Source organism: Nerophis ophidion, linkage group LG07 (assembly GCF_033978795.1).
Source record: "Nerophis ophidion isolate RoL-2023_Sa linkage group LG07, RoL_Noph_v1.0, whole genome shotgun sequence".
Taxonomy (NCBI): Eukaryota; Metazoa; Chordata; class Actinopteri; order Syngnathiformes; family Syngnathidae; genus Nerophis; species Nerophis ophidion.
Genome location: NC_084617.1, coordinates 44,082,691 through 44,097,578, shown reverse-complemented (window position 1 = coordinate 44,097,578; position 14,888 = coordinate 44,082,691). Strand labels below are relative to the sequence as shown.

The following is a 14,888-nucleotide window of genomic DNA, read 5'->3' as shown; positions in this document are numbered from 1 at the left end:
TATATTCAATTAAATTGACCGCAAAAACAAGATATTTAATGTTCGGACTGAGAAAATAATCATTAACTTTGAATTTAACGGCAGCAACACATTGCAAAAAAGTTGGCACATGGGGCATTTTTACCACTGTGTTACATGGCCTTTCCTTTTAACATCACTCGTTCAACAGTCCAAGGTCTCCATTGTGGTATTTTAGGCTTCATATTGCGCAATACATTTTCAATGGGAGACAGGTCTGGACTACAGGCAGGCCAGTCTAGTACCCGCACTCTTTTACAAGCCACGTGTTACAACAGCGTGGCTTGGCATTGTCTTGCTTAAATGACAGAGGTTTTACTGAAGTTTTCTTGAGCCTATGTGGTGATATTCATTACACACTAATGTCGCTTTTTGATGAAATACCGCCGGAGGAATCAAAGGTCACGGGCATTGCCACTTACATGCAATGATTTCTCCAGATTCTCTGAAACTTTTGATGATATTACGGACCGCAGATGGTGAAATCCCTAAATTCCTTGCAGTAGCAGGTTGAGAAATGTTGTTCTTAAACTATTTGCTCAAGCATTGGTTCACAAAGTGGTGACCCTCGCCCCATCCTTGTTTTTGAATGACTGAGCATTTCATGGAAGCTGATTTTATACCCAATCAATACACCCACCTGTTCCCAATTAGCCCGTTCACCTGTGGAATGCTCTAAATAAGTGTTTGATGAGCATTCCTCAACTTTCTCAGTCTTGTTTGCCACTTGTGCCAGCGCTAGATAATATACAGATGGTATGTGCCAGGCAACAAATTCCAAATGAGCTAATATTTGCATAAAATAACAAAGTTTTCCAGTTCGAACGTTAAGTATCTTGTTTTTGCAGTTTCTTCATTTAAATATACCGTATTTCCTTGAATAGCCGCAGGGCATATGGTATGCACCTGCCTTGAATTACTGCCGGGTCAAACTCGCTTCCCAAAATAATTAGCGCATGCTTAGTATTACCACCTGGTCAAAATCGTGACGTCACGAGTGACACTTCCCCTGTCATTATTTCCAAAATGGAGGAGGCTGATTTCAATACCGGTAATTTGAAATCGCATGAAGGGAAGAAGATTAAGAGCTATTCAGTAGCATTTAAGGTCCAAGCTTACATCACACTCAAATGTTTACTGCATACCTTTGGTAAGTGCCGGAGTGAGAAGAGGTTTTAAAATAATTAGTGCATGCTTACTTTTACCGCATACCTTTGGTAAGCGCAGGAGTGAGAAAAGGTTTCAAATTAATTAGCGCCTTGGCGGCAATTCAAGGAAATACGGTATGTTGAAAAGGATTTGCAAATCATTGTATTCTGTTTTTCTTTACCATTTACACGACGTGCCAACTTCACTGGTTTTGGAGTTTGTACAATAAAGGGAGAAGATGCAGTCAAAGTGGAGGCACGTAAATAAGATCAGCCACAAAATGTTGCGGCTTGAAGATGGTCTGTAAAACGTAATTTATGCAACATTTTGATCAAAGTACCACCATTTCATGTTATTTAGATCACAAGGAAGAATTTTAAATGTAGGAAAAACATTTCTGTTGGTGATGTCACAAAAACACAAAAAAGGCAAATAAAAAACAGATTTTGTGGAGTTAATCTTTCAGACGCTTTGCAACAGAATGACTTATGATGGTTTTAACTCCAAATTGTGTTCTACTTCCCGGGCATATTTATTCAAGTTTGAGTTGAACAAGGGATTCGATCCCTTTTCAAAACCACCTTCATTTCCAATCCTTTCTCATATTTTAGTGCCCTGTTAGTTTGGACCATTCCCACACACTAACATGACAGCCCTATAACACTCAACTACAAACCTATTTTGGCTTAATAGAACAAATGGAGTCAATGTGTGAACAGGGATCAGGACACACTGCCTGGCGAGGGAGAACGTAATTGTATGTGATTGTCAGAGCTAAAGAAGACAAAGCTCATCACAACACAGCACAGGGCTGCGCGTTCACCCTTATTAGACCCATGTCCTTGGCAGATGCAGAGCTTGCCCTTTGTTAGCGAGGTGTGTGTGTGTGTGTGTGAATGTGTGTTTTACAACGGCGCGTGATTTAGAATGGACTGGGCGTAGGCTGGGAGACAAGGTGCAGGAGCCCCCATGGCTCCCTGAGAGCTGGCAGTGTGACAGCTGGGAATGGAGAGCAGGGAACAGCCTGAAGTGTTGCCATCTAATATGTGTCACATACCTGCATAAATATTTATGCTTCTTTCAGAGCGAGAACAGGAGAGGACAAGGGCGATAGGGGAGACCATCAGTGGACTTGGGTGAAGTCAATCAGGTGACACCAAGATCCGAGTTAGCGTCTTCCCCAACAATTTTGTCTGTGTGATTTGCACAGTTCAGCTTATACTTTATTTTGGCTATCAATAGTATATTGGTAAACCATGTTTTTGTATGTCAGGATGGTTATACGCCAGCATTGTCACAATGCAACACAGTCCAACCCACTAAAATTATTGCAAGTTGTGTTTTCATTTTAGTAAGAAAAGTGCATTTAAATAAATAAATAAAAAAGATAATTGTTATTGGAGCAAATATGGTTCTCAATCATAACACTGTGGATACGCCGTGTGGGTGTTGTAAAAACGGGTCAACAACAATAGTTGAGAACTTTTTCTGTATTGACTTTTCGGCATGTGGTAAGATTAAAAAGTCCAATCTTATCCAAGCTGAGCCTGAGGGCACCCAGAAAACAAGCCACTGCATCAAAGTGGAGACTATGGAGGAAGCTAACGTTGCAATAGGAGTATACATGTTTTGATTTTATTTTTTTATCTGTGGGTCCAAAACTGTAATCTCCATAGTGATATCACTCATATACAGGCATGTGATTTGAACTTAATGAACAAGACTGAAAATAAGCTGGGGGTCTGGGGGCTGCAGGTCCAAGGCACCTGGAGGGGGACAAGGGGGTCAACACACCCTTCACCTCAACCAGGGCACCGCCACATGTGTTAGCCTACTGTTTGTAGTATTTACCACCCAATCAGAGTTCACTTCACGGCCATCATCAAACATGTAGGCTGATTACACACACATACAAACAAACCCTCCACTACCACGATGGAATAATGAACAACAAATCAATGGTTGAAGCGGCAAGCTTGCAATCCCACAATACCTCATTTGTGAACATGAGACAAGACAGTCAACCAAGCACATACCATCTGTTTATTAACTAGCGCTAACACAATCTAGTAAAACGATTCAACAGAGCTCCCATCACTGCCAGCAAACTGCCTTAGCTAAGCTAACAAACACAGCTCAGTTAAAATGCTGCTCTGAGTTAGCTCAACAGGCATCGCCTTTTAAAGGCGCGCACACACACACACACACACACACACACACACACTCTGCTCTCATGAAACGTCTCAACTGGACATGCCAGATATTTGAAGCTTTTTTTTCTTCTGAATAACAGTAATTATTTCCCTGGTAATAATTACATTTGTTAATGAGTAATACTGTTTGTAAATCACTTAAAATTTGGCAAAATAATGAGAAACTATAATTGTATACTTTTTTAAATACATTCCCCGAACACTGTAGGCTGTCGGCTCAAATACAGTATAACTTGTGTGACAATTAGCACATCTTTATCTCCTTGAGCTGATGAAAGACTTAAGGACTGATTTGGAGCCTAAAGACAGCAAAGGAATCAATATTTTTCCTATATGAATAATCTTCCAGCGACATGCATTTTCTTGCTTCTAGATAACATGTGCCAAACTCAAGGCCCGGGGACCAGATCTGGCACGCCACATTGTTTTATTTGACCCAAGAAAGCCTGGAGATAATATTAATCAATAAATTACTTTATCTTTTCTTAATGTATTTGTTCCATTTTGACATAAAACACACATGTACTGCCTACCCTTGCATATTTTTTAATTTTGATATTTTCAAATATTTTAACAAATACTATACTATCAAACACTGTTTTGTTAAAACAAAAATAAATACTTTCTAGACCTATAATTTCATTGTAAATTATCTAACAAAATGTACACAGTGAAAAAGGACAGTAGATTTTACTTTTTTTTTTTTTAAACTGGCAGCTCAGTCGCCAAAATATTACTGTCAAAAACAGCAATAGCGATTTTTAATTTACAGTCATTTTATGGAATAGTTCTGGCAACTGAGCTTCTTGTTTTTTACTGCAAAATCTACAGATTTTTTTTACAGTCTATGTAAAAAAACATATAAAGAATAAATACAAAGGTAAAAAGGTGTAACTATATCATGAGATGAATCCTTATACATTTATATTAATTTATGGCCACTTTGACAAGTGGCCATCTGAGGGCAGCCATAACTGTGACATGGCCCCCAATGAAACAGCGTACCCTTGACATGAAAAAAGTGAGTTCTGCTGTAGATTATAATGCAGGAGGCCTATTATATTGCTCATAAAAAGTGGCAACAACTATAGTTGTGTGCATCATGTTTCACCACACAACAAAACACCACAGGTTAGAGCATGATACCATGAATGTGGAGGGAAATGACTGTCTCCATGGTCATAACTGGTAGTACATGCACAATTGTCATTTAAATAGGGCACATTCTTACAGCTTGCACATGCTGTTTAGCACGTGTTATTTGCAAGGTAGAAAAGCGCTATACAAGTACAACCCATTTATCATTTATTTATCCCAGTAGAGCAAACCCAATGAGTTTGTAGTGTTTTACCTGTTGGCCAACAGAGTTTTGAAGGTGACTTGACACATGTCTTGATACGCTGGCAGCAACCTTGTCCAGTCCCACGCCCACTCAGCCACAGCAGCCTGTAGATGTATTAGCACAAGGGCATATTAGATATCAATCACAATTAAGAGCATCAATGCATTACTGTTCAAGTTGCGGAGCCAGGAAGGAAAGGGTCCCAATAATTGACCACTAACACCCAGCAATGTATCATGTACCCAGAATAGTTTTCTTTTTAATCAAATAAGACACCAGTTAGTTCATAAATCTACTTGAGAGGATGCTGTCATTATTCATAGACATACAAAAAGATTCCTGAGAGGGAGTCTTAAGTTATCAGTGTTTCGATGCTGGTGTTGCTCTCTTGTAAGCTGAAATGCCAAAACATCACAACTCCATCCATCCATCCATCCATCTTCTTTCGCTTATCCGAGGTCAGGTCGCGGGGGCAGCAGCCCAAGCAGGGAAGCCCAGACTTCCCTCTCCCCAGCCACTTCGTCTAGCTCTTCTCGGGGAATCCCGAGGCGTTCCCAGGCTAGCCGGGAGACATAGTCTTCCCAACGTGTCCTGGGTCTTCCCCGTGGCCTCCTACCGGTTGGACGTGCCCTAAACACCTCCCTCGGGAGGCGTTCGGGTGGCATTCTGACCAAATGCCCGAACCACCTCATCTGGCTCCTCTCGATGTGGAGGAGCAGCGGCTTTACTTTGAGTTCCTCCGGGATGACAGAGCTTCTCACCCTATCTCTAAGGGAGAGCCCCGCCACACGGCGGAGGAAACTCATTTCGGCCGCTTGTACCCGTGATCTTATCCTTCTCCGGGAGAGAACCATGGACTCGGATTTGGAGGTGCTGATTCTCATTCCGGCCGCTTCACACTCGGTTGCAAACCGATCCAGTGAGAGCTGAAGATCCCGGCCAGATGAAGCCAACAGGACCACATCGTCTGCAAAAAGCAGAGACCTAATCCCGTGGCCACCAAACCGGAACCCCTCAATGCCTTGACTGCGCCTAGAAATTCTGTCCATAAAAGTTATGAACAGAATCGGTGACAAAGGGCAGCCTTGGCGGAGTCCAACCCTCACTGGAAACGTGTCCGACTTACTGCCAGCAATGCGGACCAAGCTCTGACACTGATCGTACAGGGATCGGACTGCCACAATAAGACAGTCCGATACCCCATACTCTCTGAGCACTCCCCACAGGGCTTCCCGAGGGACACGGTCGAATGCCTTCTCCAAGTCCACAAAGCACATGTAGACTGGTTGGGCGAACTCCCATGCACCCTCAAAAACCCACCCGAGAGTATAGAGCTGGTCCACAGTTCCATGACCAGGACGAAAACCACACTGTTCCTCCTGAATCCGAGGTTCGACTATCCGGCGTAGCCTCATCTCCAGTACACCTGAATATTCAGCCTTCCCGGTAAGGTTGAAGAGTGTGATCCCACGATAGTTGGAACACACCCTCTGGTCCCCCTTCTTAAAGAGAGGAACCACCACCCCGGTCTGCCAATCAAGAGGTACCGCCCCCGATGTCCACGCGATGCTGCAGAGTCTTGTCAACCAAGACAACCCCACAGCATCCAGAGCCTTGAGGAACTCCGGGCGGATCTCATACACCGCTGGGGCCTTGCCACCGAGGAGCTTTTTAACTCCCTTAGCAACCTCAGCACCAGAAATAGGAGAGTCCACCACAGATTCCCCAGGCACTGCTTCCTCATAGGAAGACGTGTTGGTGGGATTGAGGAGGTCTTGAAGTATTCCTTCCACCTATCCACAACATCCGCAGTTGAGGTCAGCAGAACACCATCCGCACCATACACGGTGTTGACAGTGCACTGCTTCCCCTTCCTGAGGCGGCGGATGGTGGTCCAGAATCGCTTCGAAGCCATCCGGAAGTCATTTTCCATGGCTCCCCCAAACTCTTCCCATGTCTGAGTTTTTGCCTCTGCGACCGCTGAAGCTGCACAACGCTTGGCCTGTCGGTACCCGTCCACTGCCTCTGGAGTCCTGTGAGCCAAAAGAACCCGATAGGACTCCCTCTTCAGCTTGATGGAATCCCTCACAGCTGTTTCCCACCAGCGGGTTCTAGGATTACCGCCACGACAAGCACCAACTACCTTGCGGCTACAGCTCCCATCAGCCGCCTTGACAATAGAGGTGCGGAACATGGCCCACAACCATGGTCCACAACATCACAACTCATTATCCTCATTTTTTGGTCTCAAACAGTTTACACACTTGGCATCAGTGCCAGATTATAAAAGCAAATAAAAAAATTTTTGTATTATTATTAATTAATCCAACAAAATAATACACAATAATAAAATAATAACACAATTCCAAATCCAAAACCGGCCCAGCAACATTCAAAATAGCCGTTTTAAAAGGATTTGAGAGGACACACAAACATGACACAAAACAATCCAAAAGTCGTCAAACAAAAATGAATATTATCAGCAACAGTATTAATATTAATAAGAGTTCCAACATAGCAGTGATTATAAATCCCTCATTTACATTATCATCATAGTCATTTATAAAAAATAAAATAAAAACATCAGTGTCACAGTGGCCTACACTTGCATCACATCCATAAGCTTGACAACACATTGTGTCCAATATTTTCCACAAAGCTAAAGGAAGTCATATTTTAGGTTACTTAATAAATGATAAATGATAAATGGGTTGTACTTGTATAGCGCTTTTCTACCTTCAAGGTACTCAAAGCGCTTTGACACTACTTCCACATTTACCCATTCACACACACATTCACACACTGATGGAGGGAGCTGCCATGCAAGGCGCTAACCAGCACCCATCAGGAGCAAGGGTGAAGTGTCTTGCTCAGGACACAACGGACGTGACGAGGTTGGTACTAGGTGGAGATTGAACCAGGGACCCTCGGGTTGCGCACGGCCACTATACCACTGCGCCACGCCGTTCAAACTAATTTAAGTAATGGATCCCAGTTTCCAATTTATGACTTGTTAATATCTAAACTAAATGCATTTTTTTCTACTGATATCATCTCCTTAGCATGTGTATACCAGTCAGTAAAAAGATAGATAGATAGATAGACGGACGGACGGACGGACGGACGGACAGACGGACGGACGGACGGACGGACGGACGGACAGACGGACGGACAGACAGACAGACAGACAGACAGACAGACAGACAGACAGACAGACAGATAGTACTTTATTGATTCCTTCAGGAAATTTAAAATTCCAGCAGCACTGTACAGTGTTGAGATCAATTTAAAAAGTAAAAAGTAAATAATGGGGGTTTAAATGGAAACAAAATAGAAAAATATTACAATAAGAATAAAAATAAAAAGCAACAATAGGAATACAAATATGACAGTAAAATAAGAATATAACAAGAGAAACTAGGCAGTAGTGACCAAGGTATGAAAAAGAATTGCACTGTTATTGTTTTGCATCCCCCGTCATCCTAGTACCCCCGGCCCCCCTCCCCAGGGAGGAGTTGTACGGTCTAATGGCGTGTAGGACAAAGGAGTTTTTGAGTCTATTGGTCCTGCACTTGGGATGAAGCAGTCCAGCACTGAACAGGCTCCTCTGGCTACTGATAACTGTATGCAGAGGGTGGCTGGCATCATCCAGGATGCTCACTAGTTTTGCTCAATGTATGCATTATGTGTGTGTATGTATACTGTAAGTCAGTATGAGTTGGACTATCAACATCTATCTATTCATTGTGTTAATATTACCCTTTTTGTTATGATGCATATTGAAAGAAATGCATGTTTACTCAGTGATGTAATAACAATTTGATTTCCAAAGCTTTATTGACAAAAGGAGAACTCCATGTGCTCGCGCCATCTAACCACATATCTTCTGATCTTTAATCAAAGGAGATTGATGGAAGCAACTTCAAACGCATGATTTAGCCACGGGGCTAAAAGCCCTAGCTGTTAACTCGGCGCCAACACAATTTTGGAGTTTTCAGGGTGTGAAGTTTAGGAACAAACACCCTTGCTCCACGCCCCTTTCAACCACATTCGCTCTCATCCGTGTCACGGCACCGTTGTAGCGGCTCTGCGTTGCATATCAATCTTCTTTTACTGCGTGAACCCACATCGCCCATTTGAGCTGTAAGTTTGCGAGTCGCTAGGCCAGAATCCGCACCTGCTAACCCAGCTGCGAGCACATCTGTATGCATTAATACAAACAACATAGTGCAGGTACCATAAGTGGAGAAGGTGTGTTGAGTCATTCCTTAATAAGCTATTTTGCCTCCTATAATAATTACGGATGAGTATCGTTTACATCTTAACCAATACCAGAACCAAATCGATACTTTAAAGGGGAACATTATCACCAAACCTATGCAAGCGTCAATATATACCTTGATGTTGCAGAAAAAAAGACCATGTATTTTTTAAACCAATTTCCGAACTCTAAATGGGTGAATTTTAGCAAATTAAACGCCTTTCTGTTTATCGGTCTTTTAGCGATGACGTCAGAACGTGACGTCACCGAGGTAACACACCCGCCATATTCATTTTCACATTACAAACACCGGGTCTCAGCTCTGTTATTTTCCGTTTTTTCAACTATTGTTTGGAACCTTGGAGACATCATGCCTCGTCGGTGTGTTGTAGGAGGGTGTAACAACACTAACAGGGAGGGATTCAAGTTTCACCACTGGCAAGAAATCTGCCGCCAGACCCCCATTGAATGTACCAAAGTGTCTTCACATTTGACCGGTGATGCTAAGACAGACATGGTACAGAGATGTGTGGATAACCTGCAGATGCATTTGCAACGATTAAGTCAACGAAATCACAAAGGTGAGATTTGTTGATGTTGTTGACTTATGTGCTAATCAGACATATTTGGTCACGGCATGACTGCCAGCTAATCGATGCTAACATGCTACGCTAATTGATGCTAACATGCTATTTACGCTAGCTGTATGTACATTTGAAACTAGATACCCACATTTAATGCGAAACAAACACTTACCAATCGACGGATTTAAGTTGCTCCAGTGTCACAAGATGCGAAAGTCCTGATCGTTTGGTCTGCACATTTTACCGGCGATGCTAATAAGGCAGACATGCTATGGGCCACTTCATTAGGTACACCCACGCTATGGCCGAATAGCGTCAATAGCTATTCGCTCAATAGTTTTGATTTCTTCTTCAATTTCATTTTCGCTATCTGCCTCCATACTCCGACCATCTGTTTCAATACATGCGTAATCTGTTGAATCGCTTAAGCCGCTGAAATCCGAGTCTGAATCCGAGCTAATGTTGCTATATCTTGCTGTGGTAACCGCCATGTTGTTTGTATTGGCAGCCCTGTATGACGTCACAGGGAAATGGATAGTGGTTTCGAAGATAGCGAAAATAAGGCACTTTAAAGCTTTATTCAGGCATATTCCGGGACTGATGAGAGTATTTGGTAAACACCGTTTTGTCCTACTAATTTCAGCGACCCTTGAACTCATCATAGTTTGTTTACATGTACAACTTTCTCTGATGCTGCCACATAAAGACGTGTTTCAATGCCAGTTCTTCTATCTCGTTTTGTCCACCAAACGTGTTATGCTGTGCGTGAATGCACAAAGGTGAGCTTTTTTGATTTTATTGATTTGCTGGAGAGCTAATCAGGCATGTCAATCCACGACTGCAAGCTAATCAATGCTGACATGCTATTTAGGCTAGCTGTATGTACATATTACATCATTATGCCTCGTTTGTAGGTATATTTGAGCTAATTTAAATTCCTTTACTTATGTACCCTGCGTATTTAATTTGTCTCGTAACACATTATCTGTATGTAATATCGGCTGCATTTTAAATAGTTGTTTGTGTGCTATGTTGTTCCAGACAAACATTCACCAGCTTGCAAATATTGTAATAAAGCCATTAGAAAAAGACAACCTGTCTTTTCTTTAAACTTAGACATACACATCTATAACTTTGGCCATTCTGAGCCAGTAATTTCCAGAAGTCATCTCATCCTGTGAGAAGCCTCCTTTATACTAATGATTTCCAATATTGCAAAAATGTGTAGAATAAAAATTAAAATACAACATTTCTGTCAACAATGATTTGCGTCAGCCTCTGATAGTAGGCTAATATAACTAATATAAACACTTACATCATGGGTTGTCTTCATTATGACACTAATATAAGGCTTTTAACGGCTCCAGACAGATTTTTTTTTTTTTGTATTTTTGGTCCAATATGGCTCTTTCAACATTTTAGGTAGCCGACCCCTGGTCTAATGGACATGTCTAATCAAGGTGTTTGTATGGTGTGCAGACGAAGCAGGGACAACATCCTGTAACAATATATCAACTCTTCATTCCTCAAACAGCAATATTGCTTAGATCGACTTCCCGTTTCTGCCCACGTTGCTACACTTCCTTATTTGTAATGACTCTTAATTAATTGAAAGAAAATCAAAAATCTATGTTTTTCTTTATTTTTTTTATCTGTCCTGTCCTAAGGTGTGTCCTTTGTTGATGTAGATGATCAATATCCGCTGTGCAGATAAAACTTATTGGGGTGGTACCATTTAGTGGTCATAACAATGTGACCTCGGACTACGTTAAGGTAACGTGTGGAGTTCCCCAGGGTTCGGTCCTTGGCCCTGCACTCTTCAGCATCTACATGCTGCCGCTAGGTGACATCATACGCAAATACGGTGTTAGCTTTCACTGTTATGCTGATGACACCCAACTCTACATGCCCCTAAAGCTGACCAACACGCCGGATTGTAGTCAGCTGGAGGCGTGTCTTAATGAAATTAAACAATGGATGTCCGCTAACTTTTTGCAACTCAACGCCAAAAAAACGGAAATGCTGATTATCGGTCCTGCTAGACACCGAACTCTATTTAATAATACAACTCTAACATTTGACAACCAAACAATTAAACAAGGCGACTCGGTAAAGAATCTGGGTGTTATCTTTGACCCAACTCTTTCCTTTGAGGCACACATTAAAAGCGTTACTAAAACGGCCTTCTTTCATCTCCGTAATATCGCTAAAATTCGCTCCATTCTGTCCACTAAAGACGCTGAGATCATTATCCATGCGTTTGTTAGGTCTCGTCTCGACTACTGTAACGTATTATTTTCGGGTCTCCCCATGTCTAGCATTAAAAGAGTACAGTTGGTACAAAATGCGACTGCTAGACTTTTGACAAGAACAAGAAAGTTTGATCACATTACGCCTGTACTGGCTCACCTGCACTGGCTTCCTGTGCACTTAAGATGTGACTTTAAGGTTTTACTACTTACGTATAAAATACTACACGGTCTAGCTCCATCCTATCTTGCCGATTGTATTGTACCATATGTCCCGGCAAGAAATCTGCGTTCAAAGGACTCTGGCTTATTAGTGATTCTCAAAGCCCAAAAAAAGTCTGCGGGCTATAGAGCGTTTTCCGTTCGGGCTCCAGTACTCTGGAATGCCCTCCCGGTAACAGTTCGAGATGCCACCTCAGTAGAAGCATTTAAGTTTCACCTTAAAACTCATTTGTATACTCTAGCCTTTAAATAGACTCCCTTTTTAGACCAGTTGATCTGCCGTTTCTTTTCTTTTTCTTCTATGTCCCACTCTCCCTTGTGGAGGGGGTCCGGTCCGATCCGGTGGCCATGTACTGCTTGCCTGTGTATCGGCTGGGGACATCTCTGCGCTGCTGATCCACCTCCGCTTGGGATGGTTTCCTGCTGGCTCCGCTGTGAACGGGACTCTCGCTGCTGTGTTGGATCCGCTTTAGACTGGACTCTCGCGACTGTGTTGGATCCATTATGGATTGAACTTTCACAGTATCATGTTGGACCCGCTCAACATCCATTGCTTTCCTCCTCTCCAAGGTTCTCATAGTCATCATTGTCACCGACGTCCCACTGGGTGTGAGTTTTCCTTGCCTTTATGTGGGCCTACCGAGGATGTCGTAGTGGTTTCTGCAGCCCTTTGAGACACTAGTGATTTAGGGCTATATAAGTAAACATTGATTGATTGATTGATTGAATTGTACAGACTATGCACTGTACTGTGCAAACTACTAATAAAAGTTTCAATCAATCAATCAATCCTTATTTGTATTTGACTTTAGTAAATGTTTGACCAGTTTTCTTTTAAGTAATATACAAATGTTGTTCATCTATGTTATGGAGGAATGTAGTTAATTATAGAATTTTCACCCAGTGTTACTAAAAAGTATGGATTTTTAATCGAGAATCGATTTTGAATCGAATCGTTACCAACAACAATCGAATCGGTGCCCAAAGATTCACGACACCTGATTAATAAACTTCCCAGTTTACCTGTATTTATATATTTATTTAACTTTTATTAATCCAGGGTAAGGCAATTAAGACCTGTAATGCTGACCAAGCAAAGAGGCGGCATTTACATGACAGAGGTGTTGACATGTGATGATCGTAACTCTCCTGGTTCAGTCTCTGCCTTTTCTGTTCCGCACAGGACTGGAATCTGGGTCGCCGGCATGAGAGACGACTGTGCTAGCTACTTAGCTAAAAGCCCGATCGATCGACAAGATAGCCAGCACTGCTCTTGAGGTCTTCAGAGTGTGAGGTTTACTAACATACACATGGCCCATTATCTGATTACTTTCCACCCCATAAACCTCACTCTCATCCGGGTTACGGCACCACTGTAACCCGCGTGGTTTGAATCCCGGGCAGAACAGAAAAAAGCACGCACTGAATCATGCGGGTTCCTTAATTATCCATCATAGTCCCTCATATACAAAACCCAAAACAAGGGAAGTTGGCACGTTGTGTAAATGGTAAATAAAACAGAATACAATTATATGCAAATCCTTTTTAACTAATATCCAATTGAATAGACTGAAAAAACAAGATATTTAATGTTCCAACTGAGATACTGTTATTTTTTGCAAATAGTAGCTCATTTGGAATTTGATGCCTGCAACATGTTTCAAAAAAGCTGGCACAAGTGGCAAAAAAGGTGGTTTCATAATTGGGTATAAAAGCAGCTTCCATGAAATGCTCTGTCATTCACATACAAGAATGGGGCGAGGGTCACCCCATTGTGGACAAATGCATAAGGAAATTGTCGAACAGTTTAAGAACAACATTTCCCAACAGGCTATTGCAAAGAATTGAGGGATTTCACCATATAGGGTCCGTAATATCATCAAAAGGTTTAGAGAATAGGGAGAAATCACTACACGTCAGCAATGATATTACAGATCTTGGATCCCTCAGGCGGTACTGCATCAAAAAGCGACATCAGTGTCTAAAGGATATCACCACATGTGTTCAGAATCCCTTCAGAAAAACAGTAACTACAGTTGGTCGCTACATCTGTAAGTGCAAGTTAAAACTCTACTCTGCAAAGCGAAAGCAATTTATCAACAACACCCAGAAACGCCGCCGGCTTCACTGGGCAGGAGCTCATCTATAATGGACTGATGCAAAGTGTAAAAGTGTTCTGTGGTCTGACAAGTCCACATTTCAAATTGTTTTTGGAAACTGTGGACGTTGTGTCCTACGGACCAACCATCTGTGAAGGCACCATTAATGCTAAAAAGTACATACAGAGTTTTTTGAAGCAACATACTGTATGTTGTCATCCAACTAACGTTATCATGGACGCCCTTGCTTATTTCAGCAAGACAATGCCAAGCCACGTGTTAGTAGTAAAAGAGACTGGCCTGTCTGTAATCCAGACCTGTCTCCCACTGAAAATGTGTGTCAGATTATAAAGCCTAAAATACCACAACAGAGACCCCGGTTGAAAAACGTAAGCTGTACATCAAGCAAAAATGGGAAAGAATTCCACCTGAAAAGCTTCAAAAATTGGTCTCCTCAGTTCCCAAACGTTTACTGAGTGTTGTTAAAAGGAAAGGCCATGTAACACAGTGGTAAAAATGCCCCTGTGCCAACTTTTTTGCAATGTGTTGCTGCCATTTAATTCTATTTTAATGATTATTTGCCCCAAAAAATTCTAGTTTCTCAGTTCGAACATTAAATATTTTGTCTTTGCAGTCTATTCAATTGAATATAAGTGGAAAAGGTTTTGCAAATCCTTGTATTCATGGGTTTTGTAAAAAAAAAAAAAAACACAAATAATCTTATCTTTTCAAACATAAAACATACAAGAGA

The 14,888-nt window shown here is 41.9% G+C and overlaps 1 protein-coding gene across 2 annotated transcripts in view; it reads right to left on the bottom strand.

The window, feature by feature from the left end:
• The window catches only part of kiaa0825 (KIAA0825 ortholog), a 523,244-nt gene that overhangs the window by 303,837 nt on the left and 204,519 nt on the right, over window positions 1–14,888 (bottom strand). For both annotated transcript variants that reach the window (XM_061906242.1, XM_061906241.1), the window contains one exon: window positions 4,732–4,826. In XM_061906242.1, the coding sequence (XP_061762226.1) occupies window positions 4,732–4,826 (95 nt within the window). The remainder of the gene's footprint in view (window positions 1–4,731; window positions 4,827–14,888) is intronic.